This window comes from Citrus sinensis, chromosome 8 (genome assembly GCF_022201045.2).
Source record: "Citrus sinensis cultivar Valencia sweet orange chromosome 8, DVS_A1.0, whole genome shotgun sequence".
NCBI classification, from domain to species: Eukaryota; Viridiplantae; Streptophyta; class Magnoliopsida; order Sapindales; family Rutaceae; genus Citrus; species Citrus sinensis.
In genome coordinates, this window is record NC_068563.1 from 6,124,098 (window position 1) to 6,141,831 (window position 17,734).

At 36.3% G+C, this 17,734-nt stretch overlaps 3 protein-coding genes across 7 annotated transcripts; all 3 read right to left on the minus strand.

The window, feature by feature from the left end:
- Positions 1–355: 355 nt before the first annotated feature.
- Positions 356–1,289, minus strand: LOC102619629 (uncharacterized). Its single transcript, XM_006487271.4, has one exon. The coding sequence runs from the start codon at positions 1,168–1,170 to the stop codon at positions 571–573; it is 600 nt and encodes a 199-aa protein (XP_006487334.2). The 5' UTR covers positions 1,171–1,289; the 3' UTR covers positions 356–570.
- A 2,948-nt stretch (positions 1,290–4,237) lies between these two features.
- On the minus strand, positions 4,238–11,456 carry LOC102619148 (coatomer subunit alpha-2). 5 transcript variants are annotated; one of them, XR_001508962.3, is made up of 5 exons: positions 11,243–11,456; positions 10,660–10,904; positions 9,535–10,029; positions 5,954–9,012; positions 4,238–4,471 (listed from the first exon to the last, which is right to left on the minus strand). XR_001508962.3 is itself a non-coding variant. In XM_006487270.4 (4 exons), exons 2-4 carry the CDS (start codon positions 10,865–10,867, stop codon positions 6,056–6,058), a joined length of 3,660 nt encoding a protein of 1,219 aa, XP_006487333.2. In that variant the 5' UTR covers positions 10,868–10,899; positions 11,243–11,456; the 3' UTR covers positions 5,671–6,055. The 5 variants fall into 5 exon arrangements, 2 of the variants coding, with proteins under 2 accessions (XP_006487333.2, XP_006487332.2); XR_008051226.1 differs by lacking the exon at positions 4,238–4,471 and adding an exon at positions 5,381–5,589; XR_008051225.1 differs by lacking the exon at positions 4,238–4,471 and adding an exon at positions 5,381–5,593.
- Positions 11,457–12,229: 773 nt separating this feature from the next.
- LOC102618849 (uncharacterized) lies at positions 12,230–17,705 on the minus strand. Its single transcript, XM_006487268.4, has 11 exons — positions 17,508–17,705; positions 17,305–17,399; positions 16,500–16,605; positions 15,747–15,845; positions 15,570–15,635; positions 15,319–15,435; positions 14,822–14,896; positions 14,383–14,485; positions 13,922–13,969; positions 12,740–12,861; positions 12,230–12,648 (listed from the first exon to the last, which is right to left on the minus strand). The coding sequence occupies exons 1-11, from the start codon at positions 17,580–17,582 to the stop codon at positions 12,547–12,549; spliced, it is 1,008 nt and encodes a 335-aa protein (XP_006487331.2). The 5' UTR covers positions 17,583–17,705; the 3' UTR covers positions 12,230–12,546.
- Between the last annotated feature and the right edge of the window lie 29 nt (positions 17,706–17,734).

Here is a 17,734-nt window from a genome sequence, read left to right on the forward strand (position 1 = left end):
CTTCCATTTTTCGAGTCATGAAGCTCAGACAAACCCCATACTACAAGGTATGATTTTTCCAGATATTGCAACCCAATTCCCTGTCAAAGAATCAATCACCACCAAGAACTGATGTACAGCATCTTTACTCATTTGTGTATACGTATATGAACTATACTATGTCAAAAGATCAAACAAGAAGAACAAGGTTACCCATTAACAACAACTAAAATGAAAAAAATTGATCATTTGAATCACCAATTTGCAAATTTAGCATAAAATGCGCCAGCCATCCATTCCCAAAATATTATACAAACAAATTAATTCAACCAAGACCAATTGAAGAACTCAACTAAGAGAAAAGAAACCAGAGACATCACATGAATAAGCATTGATATAAGAGACAATGAGTTAAAAGTCATAGTATGTAAACCACATGAACCAAATCCAATTAACATAACCTAACAATTCACCAGGATACCCTGGTTCCAACTACATTAATTACATGCCAAATTTCTAAGCAATCCCCACATAAGGGTCAAATTTTTTAACCAACTTTCTTCACAAATCTCCCAAATTTACCTTGTTGCTTTAGCAACTGTACTTCATTCCCAGTCCATGCTTGCCATGAACAGCACCAGGCTTCACATATGAGAAAGGAGCCCTCTTCGAAGAATTCACCTTTGCAGAAGCCCTTTTTCCCAACTTCCTCATCCTCTGCCTCCCAAGCTTTCCACTCACTGCCCTTGGCACAAGTTCATCATCCAAATCATACGCACCATCATCATCATAACCATCACTATCATCATAACCATGCTCATAATAATCACGACACTCACCCTCGTCCACACCATCATCATGATACTGATCTCCCACATGGGATACTTGCTCCTCAATAAACCCACCACCAATCCGAACACCAACATCATCAAGAACACTTTTTCCTTCATCAAAATGGAATGTTTCTAGGGCTACGATTGAATTAGCAACTGAAGAGTGCCAAGAAACAAACCAGCCATCATCATTGATGCTGTCCAATGACAGTTCATCGATCTCATGATCATCAGCATCAGATGGGTTGATGAATTCCCAGTAGGAGAGATCAATTTCTTCTGATTCCCCTGATGATAAACACAAGAATTCATCACTCCCTTGTTGCTGCAACTGCAAGATTTGATTTTTCTGTGCCATTTTTCCCTCTCTTGGATTTTTAATTTCTCTTCGCTAATTTTGTAAAATGAATTGGAATTTTTTTTTTTAAAGAAAAAAAAAAAAACAGGCAAAGAGGATAACGTGTGTAAGAAGTTGTGATTTAGTTACCTCACGCGAGTTCAATATAAATCAACGGGCACACACGTCGAGGATCACGTGAGGAGAATCCTTACTGGTCCACGTGAAACGACCAGTCGTTTTGAGCCATGTGGAAAGCTGTTCTATTTTGATATTTGAATTAAATTTTTATTTAGTTTTTTCAAACCAAATGTTACGTGGTGAGACTAGTCATGACTCATGAACCAAAGTGCATCTTATTCCCAGGGATCAATACCCCACAATTTCAAATTTCTACCCAATTTAGATCCTTTATTGCGTAGAAAATTTTTGACGGATTCGATTACATTGATGATATATTTTTTTTTGAATGTTATATAATTCAATTAATTTTACAATTCTCTTGATCACAAATTTTCATACAAATTTTATTTTAGTATTTTATTATTATGATATAAAAAGATAAAATTACCCTAAAAAAACATGAGTATTAATTTTGGTATTTAATTAAAATGAGTATCTAATAATTTCGGTATTTAATTTTGTGACTTATAATCTAGTATTTCTAAATGAAATCTAGTTATTATTTCACTGTCCTTACGTGTTACGTGTGAATAACATAAATTTGACAGTCTAATAATTTATATGAGAATTGTGCATAAAAACACTATGTTAATTTAATTAAAAACTAATATTCATACTAATAAAGTAGTATTAGAAATAATAAGTTTGGTACAAATTAGAAAAATATTAAAGTTAACATAAAATCTTGATAATTTTACTTTATAAGAGTAAAATAATTAATTTAAATTTATGTCAAAGCAATCTTTGTAATCAAATATACTAAAAAAATTTAAGTCACAAAAAAATGAATTAAGATAAATTTAATTAATTAATTCTCTAAAATTCTTCTTGATTTGAAAATTTTAAAAGTAATGTGACACTTTAATAATTATATTTTAAAAATGGGATGAATTTACAAAAAATGTGGGGTGGAGATATCATTACTCTTAAATTTATTATGAAGTGATTACTTGACCACATACGCAAGCCTACAGTTTCTCAAGTATACTAAATTGGATAATTGGGACCGTTTGCAAACTGTTACCGAACTGATAAGAAGATCCGAAACTAAACCAAACCGAAACCACGATGTAGTTTTTATTTTCCTTAAATGTCTGTTGATTTTTTTGAATTCCCAACCCGAACCGATGCCTACCCATATCTAAAATGGTACTTCAAATGGGTTATTTTTACATACCTCCCCTGAGGTTTCACCTAATATCAGTTTAATAGAACATATCTCCGTATTTTTACATTCCTCCCCTACTATTAATATTTCTGTCAGTATAATATCAGTATATAAGGTCACAATTGTAAAAGCGCATTTAAATTTTAAAAAACTTAAAAAGTTAGCTGTAGTGGCATTGGTAAGTGCGAAATACCATTGCATCCGTCCATTTTATTACCCAAAAGAAAAATCTCTTCACGAAAGTGTAAATCTTACGAAAATCTCATCATTCATGCAAACATTCACCCCTCAGCAGCTTAAGTGTGAAAACAAGCGAGTGTTAGTGAGTTTGAGGATCAAGAATCATCACCATTTTGAACTTACCCATGAAGAAGACTAGCTTCGATGCTAATAGAAGACTGCTGAGGGGCGAGTTTCCGCGGCTTTTCACGGCTCTAATACCAGTCGAGGCTGCGTTTTTCCTCTCTCCTCGTGAGCCGAGAAGATGCTGATAGAAGACTGCCAACAAGCGCAGTGCGTGGCCAATCGAGGAGGCATTTCCGTGGCTTCTCACGGCTTCGATCGGTGGCTTTCCGGACGCTTTTCGACGGCAAAGACGGCATGGAGATGACTAGCGGTTCAAGGGCTTCCGATCGGTACCAAGCTCGACTGAAACGGTGGCCCGAAATGGGAGATCCGACCGGATCACGGTCGCGGGTCGGGTTGGATCCGATTCTTTTTCCTCTCTCTCCCCGTGAGCTTCACTCTTTTCTTTTTCTTTTTCTTTTTTTCTCTCTATATAAATGGCTGGGCAAAAGTCAAAGAAAATATGGTGTGGGTGTTTGTACTCAAAATTCACTTGTAATCATGTCCGAATGATTAGAAAAATTGGTGTTGTCATGTTGTGGATGTTTGTTGTAAAAGATTAATGGGTTTTAATGTATGCTGAATTTGTAGAAAAATTATTTTTTATATTAATTGATTTAATTTTATTCCATGGCTTCTGCACTCCTATTCTCCTGTGCATTGGAGAAGAAAGAAAATTTTTTTGACTCCAAATCTCCAACTTCTAAGCACCGAGAAATTTATGTTTGATTTCAATATTTTCGGCTTTTGAATAGCTTTTGAATATGCTTGCACTGTCAACTTTGCTGGGAAATTATACCTGTCAGCTTTTAAAGGGTATTTTCATCCTCTTGTTAGTCCACTAACAGTCAACTGACAAAAATATTAACTACAGGGGAGGGGAGTAAAAATACGGAGATACTTTCTATTAAACTGAAATTAGGTGAAACCTCAGGGGAGGTATGTAAAAATAACCCTACTTCAAATACATATATATATATATATATATATATCTCATAATTAGGGTATCGCTAGATTTAAATAATCAATAAATCATGAAAAATTAACAAAATCTAATCACCATGCGGTGTATAGACTGTGAGAAACAATATTCATGAAATACAACTATCAGAGTCTTTATACACGACAGTTGTTGCAACCCAAAATCAATAAAATCATGAACTTATTATACACTTATGCTCCTGTCTATCTATAGTTTGAGACGTCATGTAATAGTAAATTGTTTAAAACGTTCTGCTACAATTTTAATAAGTAAAATAACACCTCATAAAATTGCACTTTTCTAATAGAAATGTTTCAATCAAAATTTTTAAAGCGTGAAAAATTTTAAAAAACACATAAATTATGAGATTTATGCACTTTAAATTTAAACCTCTAAAACCATTTCTCAAATAATATTTTAATTTTGTACCTCTCTATTTAAAAAAAGAAAAAGAAAAAGAAGACAGAATTATTCATCCACTCAATAGAGTTCTAGGAAGCAATCTTATAAATTAAAAGAATTCAACAAATGAACCCCACCTTATATTACATCTCACGCTACTGGGAAAAGCGTAGAATGATATTTACTTGAAATTTCCCGCAAAAGAACGAATTAAGTGGTGCTCTACGATCCTCATCATGCCCCTAGTTCCCAATAAACACCATTAAAAAAAATTAAAATCACATACAATTTACAATAAACCCCTTTTAGATCTCAGAAATAATTTTTTTGGACTACATATCTGCAAACCAAAATAAATATTGATCATCCATAACCCACTCTAAAGATGCTAAAATGAAAATGATGACCGGTTTGACTTTCAATATTATTGTTGCCATAATACTACATTTGATATGTTACTTGTGTTGAGCGTTTCATTTAGAGAGTGCGGACCTTTGGTACGTTTAAGAGCTTAGTTACCATGCTTGACCTTGTAACAGTATACTTATGGAGGGGTTTAATGGAAAAACAAGTTTGTCCTTCAAAGAAGAACTACATTGTGAACATTTAAATGGCTTTTTCATAAGATAAATAAAGTAGTGCCCATAGCACCACTAAAGACGCTTTCACATCTAAAAGGTTGAAAAGAGTTCCCCAAAAAAATTTGCTGGCAACATTCGGGTAATATTGGCTCTCATTTGCAAGCCTTTACCACATCAAATGGAGTAGACCACCGTCACATATCCTATGTAGTAAATTAAGGAATTGTATATACACACGCCTGTTATTTCTGTTCTGAAATTCTCATAACTGCCAGAGCTAGCAGAAAAAAATTGCATGTCCAAACTGAGCTTAAAAGTGAAAAATGAGAAAGTATAGGATCTATGCTCTTCCCTACCATAATTTCATTAACCATCTATGACTTGATTCAACAAACTTCTTGTCAAGGCTAGAGTTATAGGCTGCATTTTTAACACGGTCCCATCCACAGCTGCAACATCTAATCCTTCCCTACTTACTGTATTAACAAATTAATTTCCTATAGTTTTGCGTCTACATTCATTCTTCTACATAGCCAAATCTGCAGGATAATAACACTGAATTCGGTTCACTAAAGAAAGATTGTAAATTTATTATACTAATATGAATGGTCTCTTACAATTATCTTCATATCTTACAAGCCATCACACTCTACAGGTCCTACGCACGATATAGTTTATAACCCTCAAAAGTGACAAACAAATTGTATCCCAAACAATAAAAACAACAAACAAAACGCATATTTTCTGAAAGCCTCCAGAGAATCATAGCCGCAACATTGCTGACTGGACATCAAAAATATTAATTACTGATAGCTGGTAGAAATTACTTTCAACTAGTCAACCAAGAAAAAAACCAAGTATAATAGCAAAAAGCAAATTTGCCAAATGGGGTCTGCATACATTGACATATAAGTCTTCCTGCCTATGACAATCATCTAATTTTAACAAAAGCCCTTTAGCTATTCTTGTTTATGAACAACTAACAAGAATAACCCAAGTCAAAATTCTCAAATTGTTATTACATTGGAAATCATAGCCAACTAAATAGAGGGCAAAAAAAAAAAAAAAAACAGGCAAAAGCCAAAAAAGTAGCCAGCACAAACAATAAATTCGAAACTTTTAACTCTTGTTTTGGTATCTTACCTTTTAGCTGCAGATATGAGAATCAATAAACTTGATCGTTTATGCTGCCAAAAGGATGAGCAGAAAAATGGTTGAACAATTCTTTCTGATTCAGTAGTTTGATCATCGAATCTGGGTAGGAGAACAGAGCAATCCTGAAGCATCTACCCCAACAACCGCAAGATCACACACTGAGCAGAGCTGCCCTTCTTGGCTAGGCACAAACCGGGTAGTGCAGTAGGGGCATGAGACATCCTTCTGTCCTCGGTAGATTGGCACATGTGTTGCTCCACAAATGACAAATGGGTTTCTAAAATCATAATTCAGCTGTGTGGCATCTGTTGGATTCCTCTCTGCAGCCTGAAGCACTTGCCTGGCCGTTTTTGATTGGCTCTCAATCGTGGGGTTTGTCTCCAATAACCGCCTGGCAAAGTTACCCGCTGTAGCAAGGTTCTTATTCTTGAAGCATACTGACATTGCATTTAGCAAGGCTAACCGTAAGTGAGGCATTTGAAGGTTGCAGTGGGTGAAGTAGGCAGCAAGCTCCTGCTGGCGTACCGGATCATCTTTGAGTTCCCTTCTTTTAAGCTCCAACTGCAGACCAAGGACATATTCCTTGACAATAGTGATCAACTCCTTAACTTCGTCAACTTCCCTCCTTGAGTCAACCACAATCAAAGGAATCGTATGAAGAATGCTAAGAAAGAGACGGAGGGCCTCTGTAAATTTCCCAGTTGTTGTGGCCTTGTAACTAGCCTTGAGCTTCTCTTCCAACTGTGAGAAATTGAAGACAAGTGCTGGTGGTCCCCTCACATTGGGGCTGGCAGACTCATTCCATCCCCTTTCAACAGCTAGTGGTATCACCGGAGCTGATGAAAATGCACGCAGATAAGTGTGGCTCCCTGAATGAAGATCAAGAAACATGGATTTCAAAGGAGCAAAATTTCTTATTCCAAGTTGCCTGTTCAGCAACCGCATTGCAGTATCAAAATTGCCAGCTGCTGCATGCTCAGCAGCAAGGGAAGATCTCTGGATCCAAATCTGGCTAACGGGCATGCCAGGAGTTGGTGCCACAAAAACTGCAGATCGAGCATTCACAGGAGCCTTAGGTGTTTCTGCCTCAGGGGGAAGCTCCAAATCTTCAAGGTCCCATCCTCCCTCTTCTTCTTCACCTTCTTCTGCCACTTCCCCATCTTCCAAGATTGCAGCGACATCCCCGTTTTGTAAACCATCAACATCAACCATATCCAGTTCCTCACCCCAATCACCCTCAACAGCCTCTTCCTCTTCATCCACAGCACCCCTTCCAATATTATCCAGCCCACCTTCAAAGATGCCCTTCATGACTCTTAGAAGAGGCCAATCACCACTACACACAACGGGGGATGGGGGCATCAAAAGGGAAGGTGCTTTTCCCTCTGGCACAGATGGAACATTATCTCCCAACTCAGCTGCTAGTCGTTCAGCAACATCTTGCAGCCCATGAACGGAAGCAGTAATATAAGCCAGAGGCAAATGACCTGCACTCTCCAGGATTTTCACACGTTCTTTGACATCACCCAGATACAAAGCATTATGAAACTGACCCATGACATCATTCTTAACTTCAGCTATTTTAAGCATCTTGGACAGCTTGTCCATGTTCCCGGTTATGAGATAAAGAAAAGATAACCTCTCAAAATTTTTGGTCCTCTGATAAGCATACTCCACAATGCCTGCATTACCCTGGCGAAGAGCCTCCACCCCTAATCTATACCAGTGGTCTTTCTCATCAATCTCCTTAGCTGATGCAACTGCAATTTGAATGTTCCCGCTCTCTAAAGCCAAATTAAATCGAGTTCTTTCATCTTTCACAAAATGGAGAGCAACTTCAGGGAAGCCCTTTTGCTGCAGATAAGCAATCATTGCCTGACCACAAAGCTGTGAGTTCCTTATCATGCTCATGACATGGTCATATCTCTTCCTCAATAGAGACAGCTTGAAAATATACTCTGTTGCTTCAATAACTATAGCCCTGTTCTTCCCATCCCGATCCAAGCAAAAGATGGTGTTTCCAGAAACCTTTGTTATGTAGATTGGGACATCAAGGGTTCTAATAATCCCACTGTCCCCATTTGGGAGGCAGTATTTGATATGATTTAAAGTTGTGTAAATGAAAACACCATTGTCATCCCAGGCTCCACTCTTTACTCGGATTGTCTCATGAAGAGTACACTGGTGCACAAGCTTTTTACTAGCAATGATAATGGCATGTTTGCTGAGCAAGGCAACACTCTCCATGTCATTAGACCATACAACATACTTGACAAAAGGAGTTTGGAGATCACCAAGAACAAGCCTCTGCTGTAGATCAAATATAACCACCCTATCCTCAGCCCGACACAGCAAGTTACCAGTTCCAGCATAGAAAATTGCATCTGCAGCGATTGGAAGGATGCTCTTTTTAACAACCTCATTCTTTAGATTCTTGACCAATACTTGGTTGCTGCTTTTGTCAAGTACAGCAAATCTATTTCGGGCAATAAAAATTGCCGAACCTCCAAGGCCTTTCTTTGCATCTTGCACACTATCACCCCTACCAATGCTGTCTTTAGGTATGACATACAACTCATAAGACCCCCCATCCACATCTGAGCAGATAAGAACAGCATTTTCTGTGGGACTGTAAGAAAGAGTCCTCGGACTTTGATTCAAGCTTGTAGAACCAGGCCGCCGAATTGGAATAACTTGGGTATCTTTTTGAGTTGAAAACTCATAATATCGCAGAAAGCGATCCTTAGCATAAAACAGAGAATCACCACTCACTGCAAATGCAGGTCGTTCCCTCTCCAGCTTAAAGACAATCATGCCACTATCATGGCCTGCTGCCAAAAGATTCATTTCAGGGTGAGATGCTAGAATCCAGAATCTATCGTGCTCGCGGCGGAAAGTTTGAACTCCAGTTCGCTTCGTTACATCCCACACACGGATGCTTTTATCCTCGGAATTAGATACAATTATGTCCTGTTTGGCATGGAACATAACGCAGGACACGTTATTCATGTGCCCCCTCAAAGTGTCCACTTCCCAAGCCTTAGTTTCTGGAAAACAGTGGGGGAAAGGGGGGGAAAAGAGATTCACTTTAATAACTGGGTTTATCGGTGGTAACAGTATAAAAGAAGATGTGGAAATTGCTACGGAATTTGACAATTTTTGTAATCAAAACAATATTCAAGTAGCTTGCTTTAACTAACACAGTTATTCTAAAGTGCAATTCGCAATCACAAAAGCAGAGCTTGGACAAGCAAAGGATGAATTAAAAGCACTGACAGTATAAAAGTTGCATGTCATATCTCATGCTCTTAAAAAAAGAATAAATAACAATATAAATGCAATTATGAAACAAATAAAACTAATTATCAGTTGAAAAATATAAAACAATTAAAGAAAATTTCAAAATTCACAAAAAGACAAATGTTTTTGGCATGCTTTTGTTATATTGTTGTTCCTTTATCATTTTACAATAAAAAATTGCCAACGCAGCAGCTAGTCAAAGATACCCTAATAACTGTTGTTTGACAATCAAAGGCAGATTAAGTAAAAGCACAGGCTTCCATAATTACCGTTCATGCGCCATAATTTAACTTGACGATCATCTGCTCCTGAGACAATGAGAGGGAGGGTGGGATGGAATGCTGCCCAGTTGACTCCCCGGTCATGACCTTCCAAGACATATTTAACAACAGCATCAACACCGCCAAACAGATCAGTGTTCATTTGACTCAACCGCAGAATGTCATCTGCAGGAGACACTGTTTTCTTTCTCAGGGCACCTATATCCCAGACACGAACAGTCTGATCTAGAGAGGCTGAAACAACAAGGTCTTCTTTAGGATGGAATGAGGCACACATGACATAATGATTGTGTCCCGTCAACACAGAAATACAAGTACGTGACTGCCAGTTCCATATGCGGATGGTCTGATCATCACTGGCACTCACAATCCAAGGGTACTCATGATGAAACTGCACAGTACGGATGTAATCAAGGTGCCCGAGAAGAGTAAACAAACACCTATGCATCTTGTAATTCCAAACTTTGATCTTGTAATCATCACCTACAGAAGATAGTAAGTTATTACATGCAGCATTTTCTTTTTATTAAAGAGATGAATAACAGAATCAGTACTGCACAAACAATCCTTTGCATGCATTAGTGTCGCATCCAGAATAGCATAGAGCACAAAGGCTTCAATTACACCTTTTGGTTTATCCATCTAAAATCATTTGACAAGCATGATTGAACCAAAAAATGTACTCAATATCCATAATTCAATCGATGGTAAAAGAAGCCAATCAACTTGGTCATCTCCAGAACAGACCAGATTTATCTTTTCCACTGTTTGACAATACAAGAAAACCAAGATGCATATTAAACTAGTTTTAAATTAGACACTCAAGTTAGATCTAGAAAGACAGACCAATGATACACTGTTATTTTATTCAAGACAATCCAATTTCTGAATAAGATCTGTAGATGAAACCAGATGCTGAATTCTAAACATATCCAAACTTGCAGACACCAAAGTCAAAAGGTCCACACAGCATTTGCATTTTCTTTAATATCCTTATTCGATCTTGCAAAATTCAACAATATGCCGCTAAAAGAAACAGTACTGATCTTCTGCATCCAAAAATTCAACCCACAGATCAATCAGACAACATTGTAAACAGAAAATCTCATTTACCTCCAGAGACGAACAAGGGCTGAGACTTGTGGAAATGGACGCCACGAACAGGGCCATCGTGCTCATCAAACCTGTCGATGAGTGTCCCCATACGATAGTCCCATAGCTGGATCACACCACTGTGAAGACTTGCAAGGATCCATGGTCTCTTACTATGGAAACTAAGTCCCTTCACTCTATTACTCTTCGTCTCAAATTTGGTCAACATCTTCTCCAATCAAAATCAACAAACACCGAAATCTAATCTAACCAAAACAAAAACAAAACAAACAATTCAATCAAATTCCACAACAATGTTCATAGTTAACTAAACCAAATCATATCTCGTGCACCTCGTTTGGTTCCTTAAACAAATATAATATCTACTCTCACTAACCGACCCGTTTAATCGCAAAATTAAGAACAGATCTTCAAGTAAAAAATGACAATAGAAATTAATACGATGTCGTATTCGTAAGCAAAGATAAGGAATCAAACGAAAAGCAATAGACACAGAGGAATTGAATCACAGGTAGATCTAGCAAGATCAAAAGCATTCAATTAAACAGAATTTACAAAATTAAGGAATTAAACATAAATTTACCTCAGATCTGATGACCAGTACGTGAAATGATCAACGGCATGTGATTTGGTTAGTGCATGAGCAAAGCCAAGATCAGCGATGCGAGTTTTGCGAATTTATAAGAGAGAAATTTTTTTAGATCGGGAGAGATAGCTTAAGGGTTTGTTTGTTTTATATGTTCTGATTTTTCAATTTCTCCCTTTAGATCTGAGTCTGATAGAGAGTGTGCGTAGTCCCTTTGTGTGATAAATCTTATAGAGCGGGGACATGAAGGGCATTTTGGTTATTTATTAGGGGCACCGTCGGACCGGAGAATCTTAAATATTTATTTTTGAAAAAACAAAAAATGGAAAAGAAACAGAAATCGAGTGCGTTTGCAAAAAAAAAAAAAAATTGAATTAGCTAATACCGGAAATTACAAAAATATTTGTTATTAGTTATTTACATTCAGCCATCAGGTGATGTGTAATAATGACCGTTAGATTGAGATTTGATGGTTATGATATAGTGGGTGATGTGTCATTGGGTGTAAGTTAATAGTAGACGTTGATCGTAAGTAAGGTGGCAGGAATGGAATAGGGGAAGTCAATTAACGGTCTAGATTACATCTGTTGCGTTGTGTCAATCGTATTTGTCACGAACAATGCGTTACGCGCCTGTTTAATTTATCTGGACATTTGAGAATTTCGTTTTCGAGGAAAATGCTGAAAGCCTGTGATTAAAATGGGTGTTTTAATTGAACTGGTAAATTATATTCAAATAAAAAAAAAACTGATAAATGCAGTTTCTTCTTGTAAAAATAAAATAACTCCAATAGTAAAAACGGATTTCTTCTTCAAAACAAAAACAAATTAATTGTTAAAGTTATCGTGGCATTATAATCATTGGAAGAGTGAAAAATAAAAGGTCAATACAACAAGAGTATAATAATTTTTTTTTTCCAGTTATCTAATCATATTGTGTCACGTTAGTTTGTATGTCAATTTAATTTATAACTCAGGTATCAAATACTGAGCAATAATCCAATTTATTACCCAAGATAAAAGGAATGATTACATACAAGTTCATCAGAAATGTACAAACATCCCAGTAAATGCCGCTGCAAAGAATCCCTCTGTGTTTGAAGTGACGAGCTTTTCTGATACTTCAGCTGACATGGGAGCATATACATATCAAGCAACATTTTGCTACAAAAGCTGAAGAACAAAACAGGGTAGCACATAGTTCTACATTTAGCCGCTCTCAATCAAAGGAAAAGCTTCTTTCTGCTATAGCAAATTAAGAGTAACTTGTAATGTGGAATGGCATCTTCGTTTCTGTACAGATTATTGAGGATTTCCCCGAAGTAACTGTACAAGCTGCTCTGTTCTTGATTGGATGCCTTTGACATATTCGGTAAGGATGCGCTGCTGGTAGGAGCCTCCCTCCTGGGGGAGAATGAAAAGAGAAACATCAGGCAATTACGAAATGCTAAAACTCTTAAACATTAAAGATGCAAGGCCAAAGGGTGTCTGTTACTGTTCGGATAAGTATCCGCTCAATTCGTTTCTTAATGACAGCATAAAATTCCTCTGGCAAAATTTCGCCTTTTCCAACTGTCAATCCATCAATCAAAAGTTTGTTCCATTCTTCCTCAGGAGCTGCAGCAAATAAACATATCTATAAGTGAGGGAAAAAACATTAGTAACTTCGAAACATGAGAGGTTCAAACTAAGAAGGATCTTCCTGGAGAACTGCCAACAAAACAGAAGAAAATGAGCTGTTGATTCTAATTTATAATTCCATAACAGCTTTTGGATTACCTTGAAAATTCACCAAAATACAAAAACAAAATCAATTTATCATGTTAGTGCTTGGATCTCATGTGCTCCAAACAAATACTGGTAGCCTTCGTATGTATGTATGATGGACTTACTATTCAAACCTCAGCACTCGACTTAAATTTTAATAAGAGTCATGCCCAATAACTTCAAAATGATAAGGTTGCACAATCATGACAGAAAGAGAGAAAAGTAAATGAAAAGAAAGAATCAAATAGTAATACGATCTAATACTGGGAACCAAACATGCAGTATAAGCATTAACTACGTCTCCATAAACATATTCTTCCTTTTATCTAAACTTAAAGGTATAAATCATCTACAATGAAAAAAGATTCTTGGGAGCTTTGCACTCCAGGCAGTCACACCACGTATGGCCTAGAAAGCCCGAGGCACAATCTTCTGTCTATCTAATATGTTAAGACAGCAACAGTATATATAATGAAAACTTGGAGTTAAAAACCAAACTGAGTACCAGTAGCCACACTGGAACAGACCTTATACATAACTCTCTGGACATATTTAACAAGCACTGTGTGTTCTCACAGCCAGAATTGGCAAACATCTTTTAGCCATTCTACACCCAGACACCAAGCTCTAGAATATCCATGCACAGAGCCAAATCCCTCTCATTCAGGCTTGCAAGGAGAATTTAGACTATCCATGGAAGTACCATCAATTTTGCGGAGTCTAAAGACTCAGAGCTTGATCTCAGCCATAGGCTGAAAGCGATATAATAGAGCTAGAGAAACTAGTTACTAAAAAATATTGAGTAATCATACAACTTCCTCTTTGCCTAGTAGTAGTACACGGATCATTCATAAATATGATATACTTGCCGTTTTTCTGAAAGCATAAAAACAGGGGAGAAGGTATGCACCTTTAATTATGGTCTCAAGAAATTGCTCAGCCTTCAAAACTTCATTCCCTGCATTAGGGAAAAAAAGGGGACAGACATTATTTTTCTGAATTATAAAATTGAAGGAGTTCAAATTATGAGCTGAAGCAAGCCACAAGAAATGCAGTGATAAAGAGAAGTTTTTTTTTTTTTAATTTTTTTTTTTTGATGCGGTGATAAAGAAAAGTTGAAATAGGGAAAAATGTAGCATAACATTCTTTTGGTGCATAGATGTGCACATATGTGCATGAGAATATTTTCCACTTAAAACCAATGGAATATGAATAAGATATGATGCAGACGAAAAGAACCAACATTGTATTACTTCAAATATCATACTTTAGATATATAGATGAAAATAAAGAACCCATCTATAAGATATCATGCCAACAGAAATTTCTGTGAATGGAAACATATGGAACCTAAAAGGGCAGCTATTATACCTTTCTTTGCATAACTTTTCTTGGACAGCTTAATTGAAGCATAGAGTTGTAAAACCTTTTGCAACATAGCCTCAAGCCCTGGCTTATCCCCATCTTCTTTTGACTGCAAAAGATTAATAAATTCAGTCAATCAATAATTATCTTAAAGATTCAAAAATACGTAGCATCTAAATACTGTTACAATGTAAGTTTTGGCCCTACAGCTTTACATGTATCGCAGCAAAATCTTGCAAGTAGGTTTAGAACAGAAAAAAGTTAATGCAAGTTCAATAGTTAAAATATAAGGCAAAGCAGCATGTAATAACAAACATCTTTTGTTGCAGAAAATTCTACATATGAGGATACTTTGAAGATAAGATTTGCATAGCTGGCCACTAGCAAATATAGCCACGACTATAATATTCTCAGGAGTTCAATAGAAAAGATAGATCAAACTCACTTGTCGTAATTGAGCATTAACTTCTGCAAGGAATCCTTCATCTAGCTGCCCTTCTTGCTCTCTTTGGACAATTTCCTTAAGTTTTGTAAAATGAGTCGCATAAATTTAATTCAATTCAATGAAAATTACAGTAGTATTTCAAACTGCATTTACAAAGAGAATACATCAACACAATGTGTGCATACTAACAATCATACTCTTACCTATTTCTGTTAAAAAAATCATCTAAACAAACAATATTTCTTCACCATTGTGATAAAGTTGAAAAATGCAAAAACTAATCATCTCTAGACACTTTTTTACTTTTTACTTTTTACTTTTTATGCTAGACTACTGGTAAGCAAAATAATGTAAGCTGGAAATCCTCTCTAACAAATAATGAGATATTCTAAAATTTCTAGAAAAGGGAAATATAAGTTGGAAATCTTCTGTATCCTTTGAAGATCTTCAACATAAGAAAATCAATCAATTTATACCGAAGTGTAAAGAATACCTACCTTTTCCATCAGTTTGAGAGCCTCAGGATCTCTTGGAGGCCAGGAAATCTCTTCTTCCTCATGAACCACAGGTTTAAGAATGGCCTTGAGAACATCAGTAGCTGATTCTATCTTTTCCTGCATGGGGAAAAGATACCATCAAGAACAAGAAAAAAGAGTTCATATTAGAGAATTAGGAGGTATTTTACATGGATGAAGGCATAACAAAATCATAAATTGTTAAACTGATAATGCAAGAGAGAGCAAGGTACATGGGTCTTATGGACAACGCGATCCACTATGTTCATAACAGATGTTGCCAATTCCTCGTAGTCTTTCTGCAATAGGACAGAAATAATGCCAAAACCATTATTATAAAGAGGAAACTGCAAGAAGTCAACTACAGGAACACAATAAAAAATTAGAATTAACCAAGTCAAAAACCATGCTTTATCATCCTCTGATTTGCAGGTATCAGTTCTCGCTGCAAGTCGTATCCAAAAGCCTTCATTGAAAGCAAGGATGTTTTCAACGACAAGCTGCTGAAGCTGTTCACAAAAATAGCAAAAAAACATGAAAAACCAGTTTATGTAAATATATTCACAAAGCTCAGCAATAGCTGATATTTTCTTTCAAGTGAAAGCATCCACATTTAGCCCGAGAAAAGTACAAACAAATACCCATTACCAGAAGTATAAGCTGCAGATTTAATTTGGAATCACTGGAGATAAGGTTTTCACATTTGACAGATAACTAACTGTTTCGTAGAGTTGTCTAGGATAACTCAAGTTTCTACATCAGCGTCATGGAATATTCTGCCTCATTGCAATAAATTTCTATGAAATCATATATATGATAGAATAATCGTAATCACTTTTAAGGGTAACATTTTTTACATCTCCAAATGAAGTTGATAAATCATGTGTTTACTCTTGCATGACTAGTACCCGAACTAAGCAACTAGAACAAATGACTTCATGACATTCGATGATTGATTCCTTAACAGTAAGACAGTTTAGTTGCTCCTACAATAGCTCTAACACTGCTTACGCATAAAAGATAAAATTAAGAATAATTGCCAATCCTATCATATAGGAGAACTGCCAGTAATCGAGTTCAAACTTTATGTGAAAATGAAAAAAGGGATTTGATGTTGATTATAAAAAAAAAGGGGAAACAAACAGCAAAGCACCATCACTTACTTCTTTTGGATTCGCATCCCTGAGCATATCAATCAGTCTATCCACTTCTACAGTCTTTTTGAATGCTTCCTCAGGACCCCGACCGACTGCACATATTAAATTTCTCCTGTTTTATTAGATCCAAACACCCCAATTTACCATCAACAGCCCAATCCAGCACATAGAAGAATACTAATTAATAAATAACTAACTCTAACCATTCACTAATACAAGGATTAGAAAAAAAAATTAATCCACAACACATACCTTTTTAAATGATTAGCACTTGGCTACCAGCTGACATTCAAGAGCAAGAAAATAACAAAACAAACAGTTGCTAGCCAGATAAGAACTTCGTATATATATCTAAAAAAAATGGAATATCCTTAAAACAAGATAAATTATCCAGAACCAGTCGGAAACACACAAGAATTCCAGCCAGTTTGAGTTATATCAAATCCAATTCAGATCAACTTTTTACTCCTGATTCCCGACTTAATGAGTCCATAAGTCCCGTGTAATTAAGCTAAACAACAGTGAGTTTCAATCTACACCCTGCAATTCAAGCTAATCATTAATCAACAACTCATTTCAATAATTCAGGATATGTTTGGATTGACAAGCTGTGGCTTTTAGTCTACAATTGCTATGAAATAGAACATTAGTTGCCAAGTAAAAGTGGTTATTGCTTACTATAAACCACCAAACATTTTAAACATTGTACTTTCAAAGTTAAGTAGCAGAAGCACAATATATGTAATTACAAACATACCCTTAAAGCAATATCAAATTCAGCTCTAGGAGAAGAAAAAAGCAGGAGGCATACCTCCGTTTCCACTCAATTGAATTGGTCGAAGAAAACGGAGTGAGCATCGTCACTCTAAAAACCCCAATATAGCATCTCTTTTGGAGCACTGAACACTGCATTACAAAACAAAATTTATTCACACAAAAATAAATAAATAAACGGCATCACTAAGCTTTGAGTCTGAGAGATTAGGAAAATTAATTAGGATTTTGCATAAGTACCCGGTGTTTGAGAGGTGTAGTGATTGGCGCCAAGCCAGAGAATAGCGTGGCCATGGAAATGGTGGCTGGTATCATCAACTATGTGCGGACAATGGCGGGAGACTGGACGGTTATTATGACCGTTCAATTTTCATATCTATAAAGCTTGAAGCTGATTTGATGAATTGAGTTTAGTGATAAACTGAAAATTGAAGATTTTATGTTGTTGGTTGTTAGCACAAATATTT